This window comes from Halichoerus grypus, chromosome 1, assembly GCF_964656455.1.
Source record: "Halichoerus grypus chromosome 1, mHalGry1.hap1.1, whole genome shotgun sequence".
NCBI classification, from domain to species: Eukaryota; Metazoa; Chordata; class Mammalia; order Carnivora; family Phocidae; genus Halichoerus; species Halichoerus grypus.
In genome coordinates this window covers 82,004,996-82,031,376 of record NC_135712.1, presented here as the reverse complement: position 1 = coordinate 82,031,376, position 26,381 = coordinate 82,004,996, and the positions used below count along the sequence as shown (strand labels likewise).

The 26,381-nt window shown below is 41.1% G+C and overlaps 1 protein-coding gene across 4 annotated transcripts in view; it reads right to left on the bottom strand.

Annotated features, from left to right (window-relative positions):
* The window catches only part of MCF2L2 (MCF.2 cell line derived transforming sequence-like 2), a 238,693-nt gene that overhangs the window by 99,294 nt on the left and 113,018 nt on the right, over window positions 1-26,381 (bottom strand). For all 4 annotated transcript variants that reach the window (XM_078068515.1, XM_078068511.1, XM_078068517.1 and 1 more), the window contains 4 exons: window positions 25,935-26,126; window positions 18,696-18,873; window positions 13,388-13,467; window positions 431-516 (listed from right to left, as the gene is read on the bottom strand). In XM_078068515.1, coding sequence (XP_077924641.1) covers window positions 431-516; window positions 13,388-13,467; window positions 18,696-18,873; window positions 25,935-26,126 — 536 coding nt within the window. The remainder of the gene's footprint in view (window positions 1-430; window positions 517-13,387; window positions 13,468-18,695; window positions 18,874-25,934; window positions 26,127-26,381) is intronic.

Genomic DNA, 26,381 nt, shown 5'->3' with positions numbered 1-26,381 from the left:
CTAATTTAGGCTTTCTGAACGGCAGAGTAGTCACATGCATGCAAATACCTTCCTGTGGTCTGAAAATAGCGTTAAATTTGTATAAATTGTGTCTTTGGGGAACCTCTTCCCTTTAAATGCTTTCAAACCAATAATTCAATCTATCAACATTAGTTTACATTTACTATTTTGTTTTTTCTTGATAATTCATTTTTTAAAATACTGAGTATCCTTGGAACTTGGTTTATAAGTCATGTGCAGTTCTTGCTTTTTGCTTTTATGAGATCTGTGAGTTTGTTCTCAGGTACATAAATGAAGGTTAGTATACAGAGTAAATATGTGATTTTATCTGGGAAAAATGAGTGATGAGGTTTAAAACAGAGGATACCCTCCCCTCTCCCCACCACCCCAAGGGGTTAAAATGACTCCGGCCAGGGATCTGCAATCTTACCTGGTGGGGGAAAGATTTTCATGACTGTCGGGCTGCTCTGGCTCAGGGTTCTTCCCTTCGTGACTGCCTTCCAGTATTTCTTCATTCTGAAGTGAAAGAAATTTTGGTAAGACAGCCTATATTATTTGGGGGCTGTATATTTTTCTTTCTCCCAATTTATTTGTTTTGTTTGTTTTTGTGCTCAGTGCTCGAATTGAGCACCATGCCTAGCCCCTCATCTTTCTCTTTCTTGGGTTTTTCCCAACCCCTCTGCAAATCCGTTACAGTTTGCCCTTTGGGCTTCCTTTAGAAACATCAAAAACTCTTTCTCAAAAGCAGGTATCATTTTTCCTTAATAATGAACGGCTATTAATATTGTACTCCCCCTCCTCCCTGGTTGACTCACAATAAAGATTCGGAGTTTGAGCTAAGGGGAAACAGTGAAGAGATCATTTGACTCAATATCTCCTTTTTTTCCCTCTGGGGGTAAGAAATGAAGATCTGGAGAAGTTGCGACCTACCCACGGCCAGAAAGTGAGCTAAAGACAGAGATGAGATAAACCCAGAGTCCACTTTCACAGGCTGGTGATCACAGGTCCATTCTAGCGCACCGCATCCTGGAGCAGCTGGTTCCTTAGGCTGTACGGATTGGCCACCGGTACAGGCTTGAAGCCAGCTGGTGGTCGGAAGCCCTGCTCACTACCTGCCAGCTCTGAGACCTTGGGCAAGTTCACTGAACCGCTCTGCTTCAATTTCCTCCCCTAGCACGTGGACCCCATGGCACTATCTACCACACAGGGCTGGGGCTCTTTTTCAGAATATTAGGCATTTAATTCCCAAAAAGAGGCAAAACTACTCATTTTACTTTCAAGAAAATACAGTTTCAGGGCATCTGGGTGGCTCAGTCGGTTAAGCGTCTGCCTTCAGCTCAGGTCATGATCTGAGGGTCCTGGGATCGAGCCCTGCATCCGGCTCCCTGCTCAGCTGGGAGTCTGCTTCTCCCTCTCCATCTGCCCCTCCACCCACTTGTGCTTGCTCTCTCTCTTTCTCGCTCTCAAATAAATAAATAAAATCTTTAAAAAGAAAATACAGTTTTAACAAGGAAGTGAATTTATATAACATTGATAGCAACCAGAGAATCTTAAAGTTATTGACTAATGATGAACAAGCAGACAATTAGCCAGCATTTGAATTCTTCCTGCCTGCCAGGTTCTGTTTAAATGAGTTCTTTTATACTGTCACAAAAGGGAGTATAGATTTTGAAAGGGCCCTCTTGCAAAAGTATTGTTTAAGGAAATGTAATGAGTAGGCATAAAGATTCTCTGTAAATTAGAGCTAGAAGGTGAAGCATGAGCTCTCCCCAGACAACAGATGAGAAGTCTCCTTGTAAAACAGCTGAGAGTGATAGACTCTCAGCTGGTTGTTGACAATGCAGGAAGAGAGGCCTCTCACTAGATTAACAGAAAGCACTCAAGGTAAGGTGGTTTTTATTATTCACAATGCCAACCACAGAAAGAGCAATTCAAAAATGTTCAATGAATGAAAGAAAATCGTGGATCTTTGATCTTTCTCATTGATGTCATCCCAAATCTAGAATATCCAGAAAGCAGGCTAACAAATAAAGGACTATTTGGGATACCAGTTTTGCATCCAGCTCTAAAATACACGGGCAATCTTAAATTCCAAGTTCATGTTTGTTTCTTTCAAAATAGGATATCATTTCACTAGGAATCTAAATTGTTAGTGCCTGCTATTACATATAGTTGACCAGATACGAGTAGATATTTCTCATTTCAGTCAATATACAGAAGTAAATACCAGTCCCTGGATTCAAACCAATCTAGTTATTTTCACCACACTACCAAGGCTCTTTCTTCACGTTTTCTCTATAATGTTGAACTAATTACTACAGCAGTTAATGTACATCACATCCCTTTCTAGTTCCTCCCCTGTGACTTTACTATGCTTGAAACACCTGCTGGATTTTGAGCTCTAGCCTTATTTGTCTTTGGATCCCTAACACGTAATATGGGACCTTCGTAAGGAGTAACCACTATTTCTTTCTTTTCTTTTTTTTTAAGATTCTTTATTTATTTATTTGACAGAGAGAGACACAGCAAGAGAGGGAACACAGCAGGGGGAGTGGGAGAGGGAGAAGCAGGCTTCCTGCCGAGCAGGGAGCCCGATGCGGGGCTCGATCCCAGGACCCTGGGATCATGACCTGAGCCGAAGGCAGATGCTTAACGACTGAGCCACCCAGGTGCCCCGAGTAACCACTATTTCTAACCAAACTTCCTCTCACTGTAAAACTTGTTACTGCTTATAAAATGAATTGTGCTCTTTCCAACTATTCTGTTGGTCTATAGTTAAGTGTGGTGTATTGTAGAGTCATTTCATGACAATCTAAGGGCAGAAAAATAACAATGACTCAAGGTGTATAGGTATGGACTGTCGTCTTTTACACTGAATGATGATGCCCTGATTTATAGACTTTGTCACACATGAGACATGGGCTTGCTGAAATGCCTGGGCATGGACTTGGTTGTGTCAACCCACATTCCTAGGACCACATGTCAGACAGTTGGTGTCAGGGTAGAGAAAGAATCCTCTGTCCATCAAGTTTGATGGAATACAACACTGCTGCCATTGAGAATGTGATGGGAAGGATCCACAGCAGATCTGGGTACTGCTTTACTAATCTGCAGGGAGGTAGTTAACTATACTGTATACCAATGTTTTGCTAAGGTTTAGACAGATTAGTTGTGTGCTAGTGCAGAAGCTTTCAAAGTCTGACCATGCCCCACAAGAAAAACATCAAAACATACATACACACACATTGTGATTTATAATAAATATATATTGATCTTGTCCTATTTCTGGTACAGATCTCCTAAAACTTGTAATTTCCTAAGTGATAAGAGCCATGAAGTTTTCTTTTGTTATTCATAACAAACCCCTTTCAACCCCACCAGAGTTTATGTTAATAAGGTAACTTTTGGAAAGCACCCAAGAATGGGGGCTGATTGCCAGGGGAACCAAGCACGGAATTAGAGGGCTGGAACTTTCAGTTCTCTTGACCACCACCACTTCCAGGGAGGGGAGGGGGGCTGGAGATTGAGTTCAATTACTAATGGCCAATGGTTTAACCTGTCATGCCTATGTAATGAAGCCTCCAAAAACACCCAAAAAGGAGTCTCTATGTTGGTGAACACATGGAGATGGAGGGTGGGTGGCTTGCTCAGGCAGCATGGAAGCTCCATGTCCCTATACCTTGCCCTATGCATCTCTTCCATCTGGCTGTTCCTGAATTACATCCTTTTAAGATAAACTGGTAATCTAGTAAGTAAAATGTTTCTCTGAGTTCTGTGAGCCACTCTAGCAAATTAATCAAACCCAAGGAGGGTATCATGGGAAACTGATGTATATATAGCAGGTTGGTCAAAAGCACCAGTGACAACCTGGACTTTTCAAATGTCGTCTGAAGGGGGTCGGAGAGCAATCTTATAGGACTGAGCTCTTAACCTGTGGGACATGATGCTATTTCTAGGTAGACAGTGCCAGAATTTAGTTAATTGCTTGGTTGTGTTGTAAACACAAACACACACACACACACACACACCAGACATATGTATAGCTGATGTGATATACTCTATTTTTAAATTAGGCTATCCCTGTTGCATTCTGTTCTTTTTCTTTATTTTTCAATGCTTGTGAACCCACCAAATTGAGGTCACTGTCACCACTGTGACCTGCACTTTGAAAACCTCTTAGAGAGTGAAAAGAACACAGATGCTTCATGTGAGAGGTACAACTTGATGGGAATCCCTGGCTTACTTCTTATTTAAAAGTGGCCTTGGGCAAGACTTCTTTGCACCTGAGGTCTCTCTCTGTAAAACAGGACTGATTGTATCTATATCAGAGGGTTGTTGTGGTGATTTGAGAAAAGGAATTAAAGTACTTAGTACAAAGACTTGATAAATGGTATCTATGGTTGGCTCTTTAGTATCTACTTTGTGGGGATTAAAATAAGTAATGTATGTAAAGCACCCAGGCACACCGACCTGCAGTAATTGCTGGGCAGTTTCTACCTGCTCATGTGTAATAGAGACTCCGTATTTCTCACTAGCTGGGAGGTGTTGGCCAAGTCGCTCCCTGGGTGTCCATTTTCTTCTGCATAAAATGAGGGAGATGTGTGAATTGGCAATGAAACATCCCTCTGCTTATAGTATCAAGTACCAACATAGGTGTTACTGCTTCTGATTTTGAGATGAAAGCTAAATTGTAGCCAGATTACTTTGGGAAAAAGATTTAAATTAAACTTCCTCAAAGCTCTAGAAGGAAGACCACATATTTAAATAAATGCTTGCTTTTTTCAAATATTGGGTCTTTTGTTCTTTTTATTTTAAATAATGAACCAAGAAAATTGACCACAGACCAACCAACCAATTGCTGCTATATTTTTTTTAGAGATTCCTTAGGAGCCTCACTGAATTATAAAATGATGCTTTTTTTTTCAAGATTTTATTTATCTATTTTAGAGCGCGTGCGCGCGCGCGAGAGAAAGCATGAGTGTGTTGGGGGAGGGGTAGAGGGGGCAGGAGAGGGACAAGGAGACTCCGCCCTGAGCACGGAGCCTGACGTCGGGTTTGATCCCACGACCTTGAGATCATGACCTGAGCCGAAACCAAGAGTCAGATACTTAACCGACTGAGCCACCCAGGTGCCCCTAAAATGATGTGTTTTTTTTTTAAAGCAGAGCCACAAGTTCCTGTGGAATCATATCCTGTTTCCTTCAGTCAACCCTGACTTAGAGTTGCCCCTAGGGTATCTCAAAGAGTGGATTTTCTCAGCCAGCTGGTGATTTAAAAGGGAATTGACCCATAAACCACCCTAGTGGAGGGCCGATCAGGTGGAAAAGCCCCTCCCCATTTATGTTCATTTTATTCTGAAGAAAAAGGGTGGCCGTGAAGGCAGGCAGCTGCCCACTGCTCTGGGCCCAGCATCTATCCCCATACCCCATTTCTACCCCAGCCTCTCCCCAGTTTCAGAGTGACACCAACCCACATACAGGTTCTCTAGGAGCACCTTGAATGATGACTTCCTAGGTCTTCTCAACAAACATGTAATCTAATTGTTTTGTTTCCCCATATTTTGAAGAAAGATGTGTTTCAAAATTGAGAAAACAGGCTAAGTGCCTAGCTTGAAGGAATTCTGTTTAAAATTTTTATTTCAGGGGCACCAGGGTGGCTTAGTCAGTTGAGCAACTAACTCTTGGTTTCAGCTCAGGTTATGATCTCAGTGTCATGAGATCAAGCCCTGCGTTGGGCTCCAGGCTCAGTGAGGAGTCTGCTTGAGACTCTCTCTCCCTCTCCCTCTGCCCCTGCCTCTGCTCCTGTGTGTGTGCGCATACTCTCTCTCTCAGGAGAATATCTTTTTCAAAGTATCAACCAACTTTTTAAAAGTACCTACATTTTTTAAAGTATCAATAGCTAGGGGCACCTGGGTGGCTCAGTCGGTCTAGTGTCCAACTCTTGGCTTGGGCTCAGGTCATGATCTCATGGGTCGTGGGATCGAGCCCTGGTTGGGCTCTGCATTCAGCAGGGAGTCTGCTTGAGATTCGCTCCCTCTGCCCCTCCCTGCCCCTGCTAAAATAAATAAATGAATAAACCTTAAAAAAAATAAAGGATCAATAACTGATTTTCAATTGACTATTTTTTTTTTCTTCCCCAAAGGAGAGATAACCACATTTGAACTGAATCAAATTAGCTTTTCCCTGCAGTTAAATTATTTCACTTTATGATTTTAGGGACGCTTGGAAAGCAATTTCAATTCCAACTCTTTTAAAGCGATGGTATCTGGTAATTCAAGGTGAAAGTATTATTTATTATATTATCACATTTCTTTGAAAGAGAAGCTACTAGACCTCATTGTGAGAAAAAGTAAGGTAGATAAAGGGCTGAACCACCTTCTTCATTTACATATAAATAGTGATCATTGCAAGAAGTATTTATGGTTAAGCATTTTACAAAATTGTAAATTAATTGTGAAAACCAGAGAAAATAAATGAAGAGGTAGGACAAGTAAGAATTATTGAAGAATTATACAATGTTGGGGTGTAGGGAGGACAGTGGGGAAAAAACAGAAAAGGAAAACTCTCCAAAGGCCATTCAACCTCCAGCCTCAGTCCAGTCCAGAGTGGTCTTAGAGACACAGTCCCAGAGTGAAAAGCAAAAAGCATCAGCCTCAGGAAAGGATGCTCTGCCTTTTCCTCTCCATTGCTGGAACTGCTGGAGAAAGGGGGGAAACCCTTTTCTTTTTCTTTCTTTCTTTCTTTTTCTTTTTCTTTCTTTCTTTCTTTTTTTTTTTTTTTTTTTTTTGAGATTCAGGGGTTTCTGATGTGGAGAATAGGAAGAACTTTTGAAAAACAGGAACCACTTAGAGAATCTACCCTGGGAGAGAATCTACCCTGGATTGCTAGCTGGCTAGTCTGTCCTGTTTGCTCCATCTCACCAGCTCTTCCCAGCACATCTTTTCTTACTCTTCATTGCCACTGCCTGAAGAAGTCACTGCCTTTGGATAATAAGGCAGTCTTTTTTTTTTTTTTTAATGGCAAATATTTCCAGAAGGGTTAAGGAGCTGTCAGTCACTCATCATCCATGCATTGCTATGAACTAGCTCACATTCAGATATTCTACCTCTAGACCAGATCAGCTACATTGGGTGGGGGCTTCCAAGAGGGAGGGGAGAGGAGAGGAAGGTTTTAGCACATGTTATAGACTAAAGCCCTTTGGAGGAGAAGAGCAGGCTTGAGAAGACAGGCATGAGTAGTCCTGAGGCTTTGTGGGAATGGGAAATGAAGAGAGACAGATAGGGGAATGGGTCCCAAATGCAAACTTGTCCTATTTCAAAAATTTTCCAGGGTCTTTTTTATCTAAGATCTTGAATTTCCCACCCATTATTGTTAGTAATTAGTTCAATGATCTCACTGGTTAAATTGGTTTTTAAAGACTGGACTAATACTCTAAATAATGTTTATAATATTTTGTTTATGGGGAAAGTATCTTCTTAAAAAACTGCAATATTGTTTTAACAATGATTTACAAGTCTGTAGTTCTGTTTAAAATAACAGAAATTGAGAAACATGTTGCAAGATACCTTTCTCCCATTCCCAAACTAAGAAATGTGAAGGAAGTAAGTATGCCAAGGACATTGAAAAGAAGTTGCCTATATATCCGGAATTTTCTCCAGCTGTTTGATTTCATGTGATTTTTAACCTCAATGCATAAAAGTGAATGTAACCTTATTTTTATATGTCTATCAATCTTAACTTGTAAATAAAATCACAAGTTTGAAAAGTACTTTTTTAGACCAATCTTTGGTCCCTAACCTATTTCACAAATAATTTCCATATAACCTCAAGGTCAATTGGCTGACTCTCATTAGTGTGTGTGTTGGGGGGGGGGTGGCTACAGCTCATAGAGAAGGTGTGGGTTGCTGTTACAGATCTATAAAACCCTACAAATGTTGGACTCAGCCTTCATAAGTCCTCACTTTCTACTGTTTCTCCTGAGTGCTCTATATTAGCCAACAAATTCATCCAGTGAGAGATCCACGATGGAAATCTTAAGGTATCTTCAATATCTTCTTTCCCTCTCTATTAAATCTCTCCCCTTTCTTCTCACCTTGACCTACTCCTCATTCATCACACTTTCTGAGACAGTCTCGTGTGTTCTAAGCACTGGGGAGGACATCTGGATTAATTGGTATAAGCTCTGCCCATCTCCCTTTTCCTGTCATTAGAAGGTTCTTAACACTGGAGTCACACCTAGACTGTGACACCTGCTGGCAGCTGGTCCACTTGCCTGCCTTCTAGTCTACTCTTCATTGCCATACCAGAGTCATCTTTCTAATACATAGGTGCCCTTCCTGGCAACAACTCCTAACCAAAGCCTTTAGCAACCTGTTCCAGTCTACCTCTCTGGCTTTCTCGAACCATTCTCAGAATGGCCTATTCCCCTTCAGACTTTTGAGACTTTATATCCTTCCCCATCTTGACTGCCCTTCTCTGTCTTATCCACCTTTCAAAGTTGTATTTATTTTTCAAAGTTAAATTCAAATGACATCTCCTTTATAAAATATCCCCAATATCGTTGTTAGGAACTGTTCCCTCTTCTGCCTTCTAACACGTTATATTTCTTTTACTGGACATATGTCATTCTTCTCTACATTATAAATTATTTGAAATATGTAGTTTCGCTCATGAAACTTGTAAGTTTCCTGAGTTCAGGCCCCATGCTAGAATCGTTTCCATATGACCCATAGCAGTTGCTTTAATATATATTAAATGGAGCTGAATAAGACACCCAGGTTGGACCAATGAAATATTTTAGTCATCTCAATTTTTTATTGGTCAAAGAGCAAAGTCAACAGTGGTCTTAAATGTTATTCTCTTCTTTTTCATATAGCTCCCTCAATGAAAGTACATTCTGATAGATTAATATAATCACACTCTTACTTCACTAAGTTCTGAACTCTATATTAGCCTAAGAGTTCTATAGCCACCTTAATGAGCTCTCCTTTATTCCAGGTCTTTATGAACTATGAATATAGCTTCTGGGCCAGTGTGACCAAAAATGCAATCCTTATACCACCTGCATTCTAGGTACCAAATTAAAAATTTTAAATTTAAAAGTTAAAAATTCAGATTCCTGGACCATATTCTGGCCCTCCTGAGTCACAATCTGAGGGTAGAGACTGAGAATCTGCATTATTAATAAGCTTCTCAGGGCTGCAATACATAGGAAACCTTGATAATCTTGGTTCTAGAAATTCTTTAGAAAGCTTAGATGGGGGCTGCCTCAAAGATTTGGTGGATTTTCTGAATGACCAGACTTCAAGCATCATAGAGGGTGAACACTGAAATGTGCTTATAGTTTATATAGTTCTCCTGTTGAGAATCAGAGGTAAATGAAAGCTTTGGGGATTCAAAGGAGTGAGAAAACAAGGAACTGAGTTTGGGCCTGATCAGCTATCATTTGGCAAAACAGTACACATTCAAGATTAGGAGAAGCTATTCTATTTAAGACCTGAATCTGACCGTCCTTCAGCTACTTTTCATCTTTTACACAGAACATTCTATCTATAAACATGGGATTAAATGGGAAACTAAAATTACTAAGAACCTGCTATATATGAGGCTTCATGCTAGGTACTCCCCATATATTCTCATGTTTTAAATATTTTTATTTTGATTTGTTAACATTATCATTGTTATTGAAGTCATATAGTTCTCATTTAATCAACCACCTGTGAGGTTGCGTTTCCCCATTTTGCAGAAGAGGAAATTTAGAGTATGAGAGATTAAGTCAACTGATAGTTAGGCAGATTAAGTAACTGATAGGTTATAGGTAAATAGATTAAGTTAGATAGATAAGTAAACTGTTAGATTAAATAAACTACGAGTTTCAAATCCCCATTCCACCATTTGCTAGTTGTGTGACCCTTAGGGAAACTTACTTAACTTCTCAGAGTCTCAACAGCATCATGGATAAAACAAGGGAAACATCAGCTTCCTCAATCTTCTTCCTCAAGGTATTGATGAAATCGGGTACATAGAGCACACAGCACAATGTCTGGGCCTCATCAGTGTTAGCAACCTTTCCCTCACCTCCCCATTCTGTAACTTACTGCCTTGGCTTTTTTTTTTTTTTTCCTTTAATTTTTATGAAGGAGGCTGTTTGCTTGCAAGCCTAAAAAGTCCTCTGCTATGCTAAAGCCACATTAACAGGTGCCCAAGAACAGTTTGTTGGTGCTCACAGCCAGTAGCTCAGCCTTTATCCTGAGGGTTCACATTCATGAAAAAGGAATTTTCATCAGCCTCTGGCCTCTTTCCAGCTCTGAAGAGGCTGTGATGCGAGCAGCCTGAGAAAGCAGCTCCTGTGAGTCATGCTTTCAGCTTCCAGCTGGTGACGTAAAGGACCCGAACCAGCCACATCACCACTGCCAGCAACCACAGCGAATCTCCTCCATGGCTGGGCTTTCCTAGACCACGTCAGTGAGTCTAGCGCATGGCCGCACGGCTGCCAGACGGCCCAAGAGCTCAGCCAGCTTACGCTCCTTCCAACCAGTAAAGCAAGGATTACTCCACCTGAGAAGACAGGACGCCTTTTTTGGAAATGAGTTCCCTGATGACGATAAATTCATAGCATGATTTTGTTGTAGTGAGTATCAGTGAATGTAGTGGCAATCATGAGTGGTTTTGGTTTATTTCCTTTTTTTTTTTTTTTTTTTTTTGGTCTGTGAGCATTTACCCAAGGAAGGCAAGGTGGGGTATTTATCACAATGTTATGATTTGCGCTGTGATTTCATCTTTGCGGTCTAGGCCTCAGGTCAAAGATGTCAGGAGTGTCACCAGAGTTAGATGTTAGGCATTCTGGTCATCTGTCCTGGACAGTGGCCACAAAACACAAGAAGCAATGATTGTTCTTGATGTTAGTCAAACTCCCTGCCCCCCTTCTAATAAACCATGCATCACACAGACATGAATCTAAATCTTTTTTTCTAACCTACCTTTTTTTTTTTTTTTTTTACTAGTTTTCTAACATATTTTGGAATGACGATTTCCCTAGTTATACTACCTACCTTGTCAAACGCTAATGGCATTTATTGGTCCTGAATTGATTTTTAAGTCTAGGATTTGGGGATTTAGTTCAAAAATCCTCTTCCTTCCTACTCATGGTCGTTCACAACTATATGGATTCTGCTCACACTTCTCATAGCCTTGGTGTTTAGAAGTAGAAGTCTGGCCAGCCTCGGTTTGCCAAAATGCTTCCTCCACTGCCTTGACTGTTAACATACATGTTGTTGCAGGAAAAGCCCTTCATTAAATACACAAACGAAGTCACAATAAGGAAAAACAACAACAAAAGCCCAGGACAACTGTAACATGGGCTTGTGCTGGCTTTCCAGTACCTATGCTGTTGGTGACTGCCTAAATATGAGGGAGCCAGCATCCTAGCAGGATGGGCCTGGAGTCTGAATTAAATAAGCAGCAAGGCCAAAAAAAGAAGAAACCGAAGTCTAGTGGTCAGAGCTTCTTGGATTCTACTCAACATGTGCCAACCCTATAGGCCTCTGATTCTTCCCCTGCCCTAGTTTCTGCATTGTCTGTATTTACCAAAAATAAAATCAAAGTAAATAATAAGTGTAGCTTATGGGAAGCTTTCATCTTAAATATCCTAAGGTCTTCCCTGAGAAAAGGTGCTTTGTGCTTACTGACTGTATTTCCTTTTTTTTCCCCAACAATAAAACAGCAGCACTCATTTTTATTATTCACACTTACTGAAATAATTCACTCGAATTTGGATTCTCTCATATGAGAATGTGCATGTACACACAACTCCTATGACATCTTTATAAAGTGTGTAGGCCATAAATATGTTGTCTAAAGATGGGCAAAGAAAATCACAGAGCTGTGAGGTAAGTGCAAATCACTTTGATTTGTGGGTTAATAGCAACAGCACGTAAGTTCAGGGGCTGGATCTGAGCTTTGGTGCACTTGACATGGCTCTCACCTTTAGAGATGAGATTCTCTGAAGCCCAGAGTACAGAGATGGGTAGGGTGATGCTCAGTTTTGAAGGTGATCACGGTTAAGCCCTTTTTATGTCACTCAATAATTCCACAGACTTCATGGATGTCAAGTCTGGCGAAGTTTCATTACATTTGCCCATTTCAAAAAATTGCTCTTTACTCTTTTAAATGGCTGATCACGACTGTGTGAAACTGCAGACTGTTACTTAACTCTGGAAGACACGGTAAAGCAATTTCTCCCACCACAGGAGATTCTGAAACAGTGATAGCAATGTCCTCGTCTGCCTAAACTACGAAAGGATAACCAAACAGACAGAAGAATGCAGTTTTCTCTCTCTAAGAAAAGTCTGCTGGGAACTCCACTTGCCACATTGTTTCTGCCTTGAGGAAGAAAAGTCTGAGACCCACTTTCTGCCTGACTCCAACATGGTCGGTGGAATACCTGTGGGGTCCTCTATTCAGACCCATTAGGCACAGATGGTGGGCCCAAACTGTTGCTCAACTGCAAGTGACCCAGGGGCTACCGGCTTCTGCTTTCAGAACTGTTCCATTAGCCAGATACTCACTTTTTAGTGAGGCAGGGGTAAATGGACCCCTTCTAGGGTTGCTTTTGCGGCAACATATTTTTTATTTGGGTATTTAAATATAATGTTACTTTACAATTATACGGTGCTTGGCACTTTTCAATTTCCATTTGCTGCTCAAAATTAGTTTCAGATGATAGCTGTTGTTATGCCCGTTTTTATAGATGAGAAATGGAGGCTTAGAGTGGTTTCTGTGGCTTCCATGCAGGTCTGCCTGATTCCAAAGCTTATGCTTTTTTTTTTTTAACTTGTATTTTGAAGTAATTATGGATTCACATAAGGTTGCAAAGAAACATACAGGGAGGTCTCATGTACCCTTCCCCCAAGTTCCTCTAATATTAATACCTTACACAAATAAAGCATAGTATTAAAAGCAAGAAAACTATGTTCACACAATTTACACAGTTTATTCAGAGTTCACCGGTGGTACACGCACGCGAGTGTGTGTAGCTCTATGCAATTCAGCCATGGTTTTTGTACATAAACCACACACTGTTCTACCAATTTTAAATATGAAGTCAGAGTACAGGGATGCACAAAATGACTTTTCCCTCAATAACATAATATCTACCAACAATTACATCCATGACCAGTTTTTCTAGTTGCAATTAAGAAGAAAGAAAAGGAACAAATCCTACAAAACTCAGCTTTTGAGAGCACTAGTCTGTGCAACATGTCTTTATGGCCACATCATGTGGAGCTATGATAGGTATGGGATAGGGGAACTTCATTTATTGGTAATTATGGCAACAATATTCTCTCACATCAGAAATCTTTAACTGTAAAAGAGAAAGGTGATCTTACTTTGACTTCAAATTTAGTCTCATCGTCTTCCTTTTCCGATGTCCCTGTATAAGTTTCCTCAGATGTCCTCTGAAGAGGAGCTAGAGAGACAAAGAAAATATGCCATTAATTTGGCAACTAAGCTTATAAATAACCCAGAGCGTATAGCCTGGCTTGGACGAGCACCTGGACTGGGTTGGGCCAACTGAATAACAAAGCTTAACTGAGCTGCTGTGGTGATTTCCGAGGTGGGAGATGAAATTGGAGGTGAAGGAGAGATGCAGAAAAGAAACAGCCCTTGACCCCAGGCATTTAACATTTGATCCAAAGAGACAAAAGTTACACACAACACCGCATGGAACATCAAACTACAACAAATCAATAAACATAATGTGGTAAAAACGAGAGGGTTTCCATCATTTCCATTTTTAAGGCTCAGCAAAAACGTCAGTTTAAGAAGTCTTCCTTGACATTCAAACTTCATGGATTCTTTTATGCACTGCTGCTTTAGCATTTATCTTTGTACTACATAATACCGCAGTTGAATGTTGCTCTTGGATTAGAAGACCAGATTCAATTCTAGATACTACATTTATTGAATATATTTTTTATTACACAGGTAGTTAATTTGTGCTTATTATAGACAATTTAAAAAATACTAAAATCTTACCACTTAAACACAACCATTTCCTTACGGTCTTCTTGAAAGTGTTCTCTCCCTCTGTCTCTCCATACACACACACACACACACACACACACACACGCAACCCCCTCACACTCACATAATCATACTATGATTCTATAAGAGGATGTCTATGTCTGCCCCAGCCAGAAATTGTTGCTACTCTAATAGTTGGATTCTAGAACTGATGGAACCACATTAGTGGATGAGACAACTATGTGAAGAATCAATTAGCTGAGTCAGGATGGAACGGGGCTGTCTTATTCTTGCTCTCCTCTCTCTGTCTCTCTGTCTCTCTGTCACTCTGTCTCCCTCCCCTCTTTTCCACAGAGCTCTTGTGACACCTGGGAGATATCCTTTCTTCAGGCCTCCAAGGTCATTTGGCAACAAGAATGGGACTTGAGGAGGAGAAGCCCTGGTTAGGCCTTGAGGCTTTCTAACCCAGCATTACCAGAGGGCCGCGTTGGGGATGATGGCTGAAAGGCTGATAAGTAAGTGATACTTTGAGTTCTTGTCACGGTCAACACCCTTGTATATACAATTCCCTTGGAAAAGTCACAGGATACCTATGAACAACCTAAGAATTTGAGCATTTCTAGGTCCCATGCCCAAAATGCCATCCACCTAATGCCCCCAACATATCACTCTGATTCTTATCTGTGGTGAACAGTGGCCTCCAGAGATTCCTCCCAACCCTCAGGTTCTGTGAGTCAACTGGAATCCACTTGGGCTTTCTACGGATTTTTTCATAGGTATTATTGAAATCTATAGTGAAGTGCACTGTTTGCTGCCCCTATTATATGACCACTGCAGCTACTTCATAACAATGAACAATCCTTTGGGCTCCTCATTCTCTGCCAGAGCCCTGTAAGCTGAGTGATTCTAGGCATAATAACTAGATGCTAGGAGTACGTACATTATAACTGGCAACACCCATGACTGAGAAGCACCACCCTTCCCACTGTAAGTACAGCAATGAAGTTCAAGGCTGGGGCAAGGGGCCACACTGCCAGCATTCAAGTGTTGCTCTTCCGTGTACAAGACACCCATCTATCAGAGTAATCTCTGTGCCTTAGCTTCTTCATCTGTAAAGTGTGGAAATATGAGAAAGCCTACAGTAGAGGGTTGTTATGAGGCTTAATGAGTTAATATATGCAAAGTGTTTAGATCATGGTAAACAGTACATTTTAGCTATTATTATAGCCACAAAAGAATTTTTTCACATTCCTTATAAACTTTAGAGAGGTTAAATGTTGTATACCCAAGGCACTCAGCTAACAAGAGTCAGAGCCAAGATTCCAGCTCCCTCACGTTCCTTACACTGTGAAATATAATGGTTTATCTTGGAACAGACTCAGTTACTAAGGAATCAGATAAAATGTGTTTGAAAATCCTGTTAGTGACTTGCCTGAATCCATGCTCAGCAGTTACTATCCAAAACAAAAGTGCAGAATTATTCTGCAAAATGAGCAAGATGTCTGGCCAAAGTCAATGATACCTGTTCAGACATGACAAAGATCTATTTATGCTATAGGGTCATTGTCCATTATGAGATCTTGTGAAAAAATAAAAATAAAAAGAGAGAGAGAGAGAGAAACAAGCTATCATTCTGCTTTATTTACTTGTAACAAACATATATCCCTTAAAACAATGACATAGGAAAAATCACAGAAGTGAACATAATTTAGTTTTGGGAAAGAGCCCTAAATGAGAATTAAGGAGAATCAAGTCCTATTTCTAGCGATCCAAAAAGATGTCTCTATGTGTGTATCTGTGTGAGCAGGATGTGAGCATAAGTGTATTGAGTGTGCATGGTTGTGTGTGTTGAGTGTGTGTATGTGTGTGCACAGAAAATTCAAGAAAAAAATGCACTAAACTCTTATCAAGGCTGCTTCTAAAAAGTGCAATATGTGATGGGCGACAGGGGACTGTAAACCAAATGAAATGGAGAATTACCAAGACCCCATAATTTTCAGATAAATAAAAACCAAAAGAATCTGTTGTCAACAGATCTGCACAAGAAATGCATAGGAAGCTCTGTAGCCTGAAGAGAATGACACAAAGTGATGATTCAGATCTACAATAAGGAATAAAAAGAACACTGGAAATGACTGAATAAGAGAGTAGATGTAAAAGACTATATATAAAATATAAAAGACTATACATAAGCATATATCTGAGAAAAACAATGCAAAGAGGTATGCTAAGAATTAAAAAGAACACTAAAAAAAATTGCTAACCCAAAAGAAGACAGAAAAGGAGGAACAGAGTGAAAAAATGAGAAAATAAACAACAAATAACAAAATTATAGCTCTAAATCCAACTATATCAATAATTACATTGTATATAAATGGACTAAATACTCCAATCAGAAGGCAGAGGTTAACAGAATGTATTAAAAAGTAAAGACCCAATTGGGGCGCTTGGGTGGCTCAGTCAGTTAAGCACCTGCTTTCCACTTGGGTCATGATCCCAGGGTCCTGGGATCGAGCCCTGAGCCCTGCCTGGGGCTCCCTGCTCAGCAGGGAGCCTGCTTCTCCGTCTCCCTCTGCCCCCCCCACCCCCCGTGTACTCTTTTGTGCATGCTCTCTCTCTCTCTCAAATAAATAAAATCTTTTTAAAAAAAAGTCAAAGACCCAAATATAAGCATATCTTACAAGAAATATACTTTAAAAACAAAGAAATAGGAGAATGGAAAAAATATATTATGCAAACACTAAACATAAGAAAGCTGGAATGCTGGTGGCGCCTGGGTGGCTCAGTCGTTAAGCATCTGCCTTCGGCTCAGGTCATGATCCCAGGGTCCTGGGATCGAGCCCCGCATCGGGCTTCCTGCTCTGCAGGAGGCCTGCTTCTCCCTCTCCCACTCCCCCTGCTTGTGTTCTCTCTCTCACTGTGTATCTCGCTCTGTCAAATAAATAAAATCTTTAAAAAAAAAAAAAAAGAAAGCTGGAATGCTATATTAATATCAGACAAAATAGACTTCAGGACAAGGAGTATTACTAAAGATAAGGAGGGAAGGAGAGATGTTTCCTAATTAGAAGGGGGCCAGAATATCTGGAAGACGTAACAATTATGAACATGTATGTGCTTAATAACAGAGTTTCAAATAACAGAGTAACAAATAACATATATAACATATCCAAGAGTAGTTTACCCCAGGAATGTACAATTGTTTTAACATTTGAAAATAAATCATTGTAATCCACCATATTAACAAATAAAGGAGAAAAACTATATAATCATTTCAATAGATGCACCAAAAAGAGCATCTGAAAAAAGTCAACAATCATTCATGATGAAAACTCTCATCAAACTAGGAAGAGAAGGGAAATTCCTCAATCTGATAAAAGGCCTCTGTGAAAAACTTACTGTTAACATCATACTTTAAAGTAAAAAAGGAACTCTTTGCCTTAACATTGGGAAAAGACAGGGATGTCTGCTCTCACCACATCTATTCAACACTGTATTGGAGGTTTCGGCCATTATAATAAGGCAAGAGGAAAAAGCATAAAGATTGAAACAGAAGGTCTCTATTCACAGATGACCTGATTGTATCTTATACAGAAATATATTCCTATTGATAGTTAAATATGGTAAATTCCATTTAATATAGTTTTAAAAAAAACATGAAATGCCTAAGACCTCTACACTCAAACCTACTATACTGCCAAATACCATATGATTTCACTCGTATGTGAAATTTAGGAAACAAATCAAATGAGCAAAGGGGAAAAAAACGAGAGAGAGGGAAACCAAGAAACAGACTCAAGCTATAGAGACCAAACTGACGGTTACCAGAGGGGGTGGGCAGGGGATGGGTTAAACAACTGATGGGGATTAAGAAGAGCACTTGCTCTGATGAGCACCGGGTGATGTATGCAAGTACTGAATCACTATATTGCACACCTGAAACTGATATTACACTGTATATTAACTAACTGGAACTTAAATAAAAACTTAAAAAAAGAGCAAACCAAAACCAAAACCAAAAAAATTCTATACTGCCAAGAGAAATTAGAGAAGACCTAAATAAATAGTTATAACATTTATGAATTGTAAGATTCAATATTGGTATGATAACAATTCTCCCCAAACTGATCTATAAATTTAGTGCAACCTCAAGCATAATCTCAGCAGAAATTAAAAAGTGATTCTAAAATTTATATGGAAATGGAAAGGACCTAAAATAGCCAAAATAATCTTGAAAAAGAACAAAGTTGGAAGACTTAACACTACCTGATCTCAAGACTTACTAATAAGCTCTCATAATCAAGACCATGCAGGACTGGTGTAAGGACTTATCTATTGTTTTATTCTTTACAAAGAATCAATTTTACCACTGGACTGATAATAGAATCTTGTGAGCATTTTAAAGGTCCTTAATGGAGTCTATTTCATGCTGATGTTATTTGCACATTTATATTATTCCTCCTCTAGACTGTGAGTGTCTCCTTGTACACAGGCACTCACTTTTATCTAACTCTATAAAGTCTTCAATGCCTTACTATTCCATATCTGTAGTTTATTTTAAATAATATTTGTCAAAACAACAACCATTATGCATCTTAAACAGGCACAATCTCAACCCTCATGAGCACAGATGAAACATAAGGGCACAAAGATTCCTCCCCCCAAATAACCTACCTAAGGTGCAGGGCTGGCTGGTTTTCGGTGACACCCATTTTGGGGAGGACTCAGGATGGGGGGCCACAGGTTGCACTGGGCGAGTCTGTCTGGCGGCCAGTTTCATCAGACTCATTTGCCTCTTGTGAAATATTTCCTGCACGTCGCCCAGCTTCTGCAGGACTTCCTGGGCTCTGGCCTGTAAGAACAAAAGCAAATCATGACCAGGTCACTCTGCACTGAGCATAAGGACATGAAGCTTTCCCTTTCTCCCTTCTTCCCCTCTTCCCCCAATTTCACTTCCTTCAGGTGACCCTTCTATCCATACGGAAGTCATGGCACAACTCGCCCTGCACCAGAATTGTGATTCTGCGAGTCTGCATCTCTCACTTGATGGACAACAATCATATCCTTTTCACTATTGTATCTCCATGCCTAGAACACTGCCTAGCACAGAGTAGCGCTCAGTAAATATATATTAAGCGGATAAATGTTCATGAAGCCACGTCCATTAGTAGTAGAAGAGGATGCCACAGACTATGAATAAAGGACATTAGGCCACTTTACAAAACAGGAAGGTTTCAAAATAAGAGGTGTACCCTGAATAAAGGCCCTGAAGCAGAAAAGAGTTTAAGTGTTCTGGGGGAAAGAGTTGGCTATATACTGAGGCAGGATCAAGGGAACCCCAAACACCCTAGGAGAAACATTTAAATTTTATTCTGTGGGACGCCTTCTCTATTCATGAGCAGTAAAGAAGTAAGCTGAAAAAATACCAAGGGAAAGATGAAACTCCCAGACATTCCCATAACTGACTGTATGTTCTAAGGCAGAGGTCCAAGAGAATAAGAAACAAGGCCTGGAAGTCTTCAAATTTCACCAAGGCCTAAATTTAGCTAAATACGTTTCTTCTGGCCTCTGACCTCTGGCAGATCAAGGGAAGTGGGTAGTCTCTTCTTTGTCATGCCAACTGTGACGGATGTCAGACATCTCACGTCTAACATCCGTCTCCTGAATGATTTTAGCCACCAAGGAAAGGACCCCAAATTAGAAGAGCTCAACCACCACAAGCCATGCAGGGTGCTCTGAGGATGCCTCATCCCGAAAGTACAGGCTCAGCACACACTCGGGGAGGTTGCCACATTTCGCAAGTGGAAAAGTAAATGTGTCTTTTTTTATGCGGGGCCATCTTCTGAGGGAAAGAGCCAAGAGCCCTGAGGGAGGACTGCCCTGTCAGTTACGGAACAACTGTTCACCTACAGCCTGAGGGTCCTGTCAAGGCTGACCTCTCCTCCAACATCTAGTGCTGGTCTCAGTCCTCGTGGGGTCTGAGTACAGACCTGGACGGTCCGATACAGCAACCACTAGCCACATGAGGCTACTGAGCACCGAAAATGCAGCTGGTCTGAACTGAGCTGTGCCATGAGTGTAAAACACACACTGGGTTTTGAGGACTTAGAATGAAAAAAGAATATCTCATTAATAACTTTTGATATTGGGGCGCCTGGGTGGCTCAGTCGTTAAGCGTCTGCCTTCGGCTCAGGTCATGATCCCAGGGTCCTGGGATCGAGCCCCACATTGGGCTCCCTGCTCGGCGGGAGGCCTGCTTCTCCCTCTCCCACTCCCCCTGCTTGTGTTCCCTCTCTCGCTGTGTCTCTCTCTGTCAAATAAATAAATAAAATCTTTAAAAAAAAAAAACAAAACTTGATATTGATTATATATTGAAACAGCATTTTGGACATAGGTTAAATAAGACATTATTAAAATTGATTTCACGTGTTTCTCTTCACTTTTTTAAATGTGGCTGATAGAAAATCTTAAGTCACATATACGGCTGGCATTATATTTCTATTGCACAGTGTTGGTCTGGACTAGGGGTCAGCAAAATTTTTCAGTAAAGGACCAAAGAGTAAGTATTTCAGGTTTTGCAGACCATCTGGTCTCTGTTACGACTACTGACCTCTGATGTTGTAGCATAAAAGCACTCAGAGATAACATATACTCCGTAAATGAATGAGTGTGGCTGTGTTCTGATAAAACTTTATAAAAGTAGGTGGCAAGCAGTTTTGGCGCACAGGCTATAGTTTGCAGACCCCTAATCTAGACTAAGGCGGGGATTGTATTTAAAAGGTCTCTTCAGGGGCACTTGGGTGGCTCAGTCGGTTAAGTGTCTGCCTTCGGCTCAGGTCATGATCCCGGATCGAGTTCCACATCGGGCTCCCGGCTCAGCTGGAAGCCTGCTTCTCCCTCTCCCACTCCCCCTGCTTGTGTCCCTCTCTCGCTGTCTCTCTCTGTGTCAAATAAATAAATAAAATCTTTAAAAAAAATAAAAATAAATAAAAATAAAATGTCTCTTCAGAGAATGTGCTTCTGGCCTCAGGAAGCTCAGTTGTACAGCTGACTAGAGGTTCTGACAAAACAGCTGAGTTCAGATCCCAAAAGAAACCAAATCCCCTTATGTCAGGATTAGGCAATGTCAGTTTGTGTTTCTGGGGTGATGGTGATTAGACCTGGTGGCCAGCCCAGTGATAAGCTAGGAAACTGAGTCACAGGTGTTAAGTGCTGCACAAATATCAAGAAATCTGACCGAAAGAATGACTGTCAAATCAGTGGTGTATGGTATACAGCCCTGATGTGAGGTCAGTGCCACATGCTGGAGCCCCCGGCTCACCACTTGGACAGGACAGGACTTGAATCACCTTTGCCCTTTTGCATCTCTCCCTTAAGATCCCAGGGTGAACCCTGGAAATGGTGAGGTGGTCAGAAGAAACCCTAAATCCCTCAGCTCAGAAGAGGGGAAAGTCTTTTTACTTGCAAATCCATTCTTCATACCACAATCAGAATTAGCTTTCCTGGAGCTAAATCTAATCAGATAACTTCCTTGTTTAAATGCCCTGCTGGGATACAGTCCAGACTCCTCATGAAACACTGGACCCTTCATTAACTACCCTGATTTCTGTCCAGTCTAACTTCCACTAGTTCCCACCCCTACCACCAGCCTCCAGCTATGGCAGTTCCAGGAATGTTCTTGTTTCCAGTCTCTCTGCCTTTGCACCACCTCTTCCTTCTGCTAAGGTTCCCTCCCTCTGCTTTGTCTCCCTTGAAAACTCCTACCCAATCTTCCAGACCAAATTTAGGCATCTTCTCCTATGAACACCCTGACCTCCCAGGCTGAGCTGACCTTTACCTCCCCTACGTGCCCCACTGTCTCTTCCATTCCATGCTCTTGGACCAACAGGCACTTACTGGGGACATGTTTGTCTTCCACTAAACTGCCACCCCCTTCATTATAGGGATTGTGACTTTCATTATTGTAGTCCCAGAACAAAGCACAAACTGGGTTCCCAGTGAATATTTAAAGAATTGAATGTTGCTATTTGTTACTTTGATTGCTTCATTTTCTAGACTGGTGGTGAAAGTGAACAAGGGAAAAAATCAAAACAGCAGCACCAAGAGGGTGATGGAGTAGCAGTGTATTGCAGAAAAGCACTTGAAGAGCCTCAGACAGACAGGGTGCCTGCTACAAAAACAACAGTTTAATTGTAGATGTAGTTTTGATAATCACTATGTCTTAAATGTAACAGATTCAATTGTTTAGACATAGAGTACCAGTGTTTTAGAAATAAATTTTACTTCTTCAAATAGTTTTAGAATTACAGAAAAAAGTACAAAATAGTACACAGAGTTCCCATATAGACCACCCAGTTTCCCCTATCTTAACAGTTTTCATTAGTATGGTATATTTCTTACAATTAATAAAATAATATTGATTGCTATTTTTATTATTAAAATAAATTATTATTATTATTAAATAAAGTCCATACGTTAGTTAGACTTAGTTAAATTAGTTAAAACTTAGAATTAGTTAAAACTAATTTTACCTAATGCACTTTTCCCCCCAGGGTCCCATCCAGGACACATTACATGTAGTTGTCATGACTTCTTAGATTCCTCTTGGCTGTGACAGTTTCTCAGCTTTTCCAGGTTTTTGATGACCTTGACTATCTTGAGGAGTATTGGTCAGATATTTTGTAGCATGTCCCTTGGTTGGGATTTATCTGATGTTTTTCTCATAATTAGCCCAGAGCTATGGGTTGTGGGGGTAAGATCATGGAAATAAAGTGTCATGTTCATCACATCATATCAAAGTACATCATTTCTGCATGACAACACTGTTGATGTTGACCTATGTCACCTAGCTGAGGTCGTGTGTGTAAAGTAACTTCACCATAAAGTCACTTTTTGTTTCTCCTTCCCCATACTGTATTCTTTGAAAGGAAGTCACTATGTACAGACCACATTTAAGGGTTGGGAAATTATGCTCTACCTCCTTGAGGGCAAAGTAACTACATAAATAATTTAGAATGCTTCTGCACGGGAGATTAGTTTCTTCTGCCCCATTTATTTATTTATTTATTCCATCATTTATTTATAAGAGAATGGATTCATGGATATGTATTTTATACTTTGGGTTGTAATCCAAAACTACTTTATTAACTTTATTGCTCAAATTGTTCTAGCATTGGCCATGGGGGTTCTTTTCGGTTGCTGCCTATGTCCCATCACTATGGTTTGTTGTTTTGTTTTTAGTAGTTCTTTCTGGCACTACAAGATACTCTGGGATCATCTTGTATATTCCCTGCCCTAGCCCTAGAATCAGCCATTTCTCCAAGGAGCTCAGGAGTCTTTTATTGAAGAATGGTATTAGAAACCAAGATCTCAGTGCTAGATGTGCTCATTGACACTGGGGGGTGTCCGCTTCTAGGCTATCTCAGTTGTTGAAATGAAAAGATACATGTGTCTGTACCGTATCTACACACACATATACCTAGGAATATTTCTACATGTATAGAGTACCAGTTTTGACAACAAAGTCATTACTTCTCAGTGGACAAAACTTTCTCTGACACAACAGGATATTTAAGTCTTATAACCTAAAATTTTACTCCAAACCAAAAGAAGAAAAGATGGGTTTGGGGGCTATTTTGATCCATTTGACATGTAGGATTTAAAAAAATATTTCTCTTATAATCCTCTCCTTCCTCCATGTTTCTGCCTATTTTCAAGAGATGGTTTATTAAGTTTTATTCATTTCCTGGTAGGTGGTGTGGCCAGGAAGTTTGCTGAAGTTGTGGCCAGAACAGCAGCTGTAGCCACAAATCTCCCTGTTTGACCTAATACACTCATTTGAGCAGCTAATGGAGTTGGAGCTGGGTGAGACTATCCTGCCTTAGGAATCTGACCTGGAGCTACCAACACTGGGTCTGCAGTGTAGAACCTCCACCAGAGGGCTGTCCCTTTGTTCCCTCTGCAAGGAAGTCCTTGTGTTGGGGGAAGGTGTCTGCCTACCCATCCCCCACCCCTTACCAAGATCACACCTTACCACCAAAAGGTTTCAGGGAAAGAACATCATTAAGGTACAACTCCACATTGAGCTGCCTCCACTGTACTTGGCCCACTCTGCCACCTGCCTGCCCACTTGCTCAACAAATACGGACTGGACCTCAGGCAAAAGCTAGGCACAGGAACACAGAGATAAATGAGGCTCCTGCCCTTCAGGAGCTCCCAGTGTAATAAGCAAGACATTTAAAGTAAATAAGTAGGGGTGCCTGGGTGGCTCAGTCGGTTAAGCGTCTGCCTTCAGGGGCGCCTGGGTGGCTCAGTCGTTAAGTGTCCGCCTTCGGCTCAGGTCATGATCCCAGGGTCCTGGGATGGAGCCCCGCATTGGGCTCCCTGCTCCATGGGAAGCCTGCTTCTTCCTCTCCCACTCCCCCTGCTTGTGTTCCCTCTCTCTTGCTGTGTGTCTCTCTCTGTGTCAAATAAATAAATAAAATCTTTAAAAAAAAAAATTAGAGTAAATAAGTAGAATACAGTATAGTATGTAACATATTACAGCAAAGGCTCTTAGCCTGAATCCATGGATGGACTTTAGGGTATCCCATAAAATTAATTAGAAAAGTTCTATATGCTGGATATGCCCTATTTGTCACCCTACTACATCTTCTTTTCCCAGCTCTGTGTCCCAGGAAGCTGACCTCTACAGACTCTGTTGAATAGGCTCACTTGCCCATGGGCTTTTAATTGCCTTGGCCAATAGGAAGCACTACTAGGAAATCCAAAAGAGAGAGCAAGGAGAGTAGGGATATATATTCCCCCATCGGTGGTTGCATCCCTCTGGCCAAGACCACAGCCCTTACTAGCGCCTCTCACGGTCACAGCTACAGTGCTTCCTGGGTTCTCCTTTGCCCTTTACACTTATGGGTGGTAACTGCTTCCTGTTTCTTGCTAGAAGCCCCAGGGACCTTCACCATCCCTACTGGGTTCCCTAAATCCTGCCCGTATCTTGGTAAAAAGTGCCTACCTCAAACTCCCTTCAATCACTCTGAGTATGCAAGAACCCTGAAAGTATGTGAATCAGATTCTGTGACTCAAAAGAAGTAAAGAAGGTCCTACGGGAGAGATACATACAAGGTGATGTGAATCTCGGAGGAAGATGGGCTATCCATAATTCTGCTGACTTCATAGAACAGTGCTCCTCTCAAAATGCAAATCCAATCAAGTTATTCCCCTGCTTAAATCCTTCAGTGACTTCCCAGTGCTCTTAGAATAAAAACCAAACTCCTTAATGTGGCCCTTAAAGTTCTGCCTCATCTGCCCCTCTCTTATCTCACCCCAAACACCCTTCGTTTGCTCTCTGTACTCCAGCCACCCTGGCCTTTGGGTTCTGCACTTGTACCAGCTTCCCTCCAGCCCTGTGTCCTCTGCACATGCTATTACTTCTGGTGTGGAAAGGCTCCCCCATTATCTCTACTCATTCTCCAGGACTTGGCTCAAGTGATCCCCAATCAAGGTCAAGTTCTTCTATCACATGATCCTAAATCTCTCCTTCCCAGTACTTATCTCAGCTTGTAACACATTCTTATGTTTTGTGTTTGACATTTATTAATGTCAGCCTCTCCCACTAAATTCCATCAGGGATGGAACCGTGTCTATTTCTTCTCATTGCTGTGTCCTCAGCACAGTGCATGATACATCAGAGATGCTCATGAGCATCTGGAGAGAAACGAATGACTGAAGGTGATATTTGGGTCAGACCATGAAGGGTCAGATTGCCAGGAAGCACAGAGGCTAGGATGCCACCTGAGACTCAGGAACTGGTGAGCCTGCTCAGTACATCCTACCTGGACTTTCTTAAGCAATAGGCAAAAGGCCACCCAGTGCTTCCTTTCCAACCACAAGATTAAAATAACCCAGAAACATTACCTTGACGTCAATGGTGAGTATCAACTCGAACTGGCTGTAAAACTCCATGTGGCTGGGCAACTGATACTCCTTCGCCGTACTCAGGAATGCCTCAATGTCGTTCAAGGCAACGTCAACCCCCTCTCGTGACTGGCATTTGTCTACAGCTTGGGAAGCCAAAAGGTAGATTCCTGCTTCACACCACTGGCTGACCTTTCAAAAGAAACACAGCGCCCTACACAGTTAGCCTGACCACAACTCAGCCACCACAACCCTCAGGACGCCTGAGCTTATCTGTGGTCTAGAAGGATCCTGAGACAACGGAAAATTGTTGTGGGACAGCATAAAGTTCGTAAGTCTAACCACTGCTAACACAACTCTACGGTGGACAAACCCAAACTAATTTTATGTCTGTCCATTTCTCAGGAAAGTCATCCAGTCAGTAAGAAGACTTGTATAAACATTCTT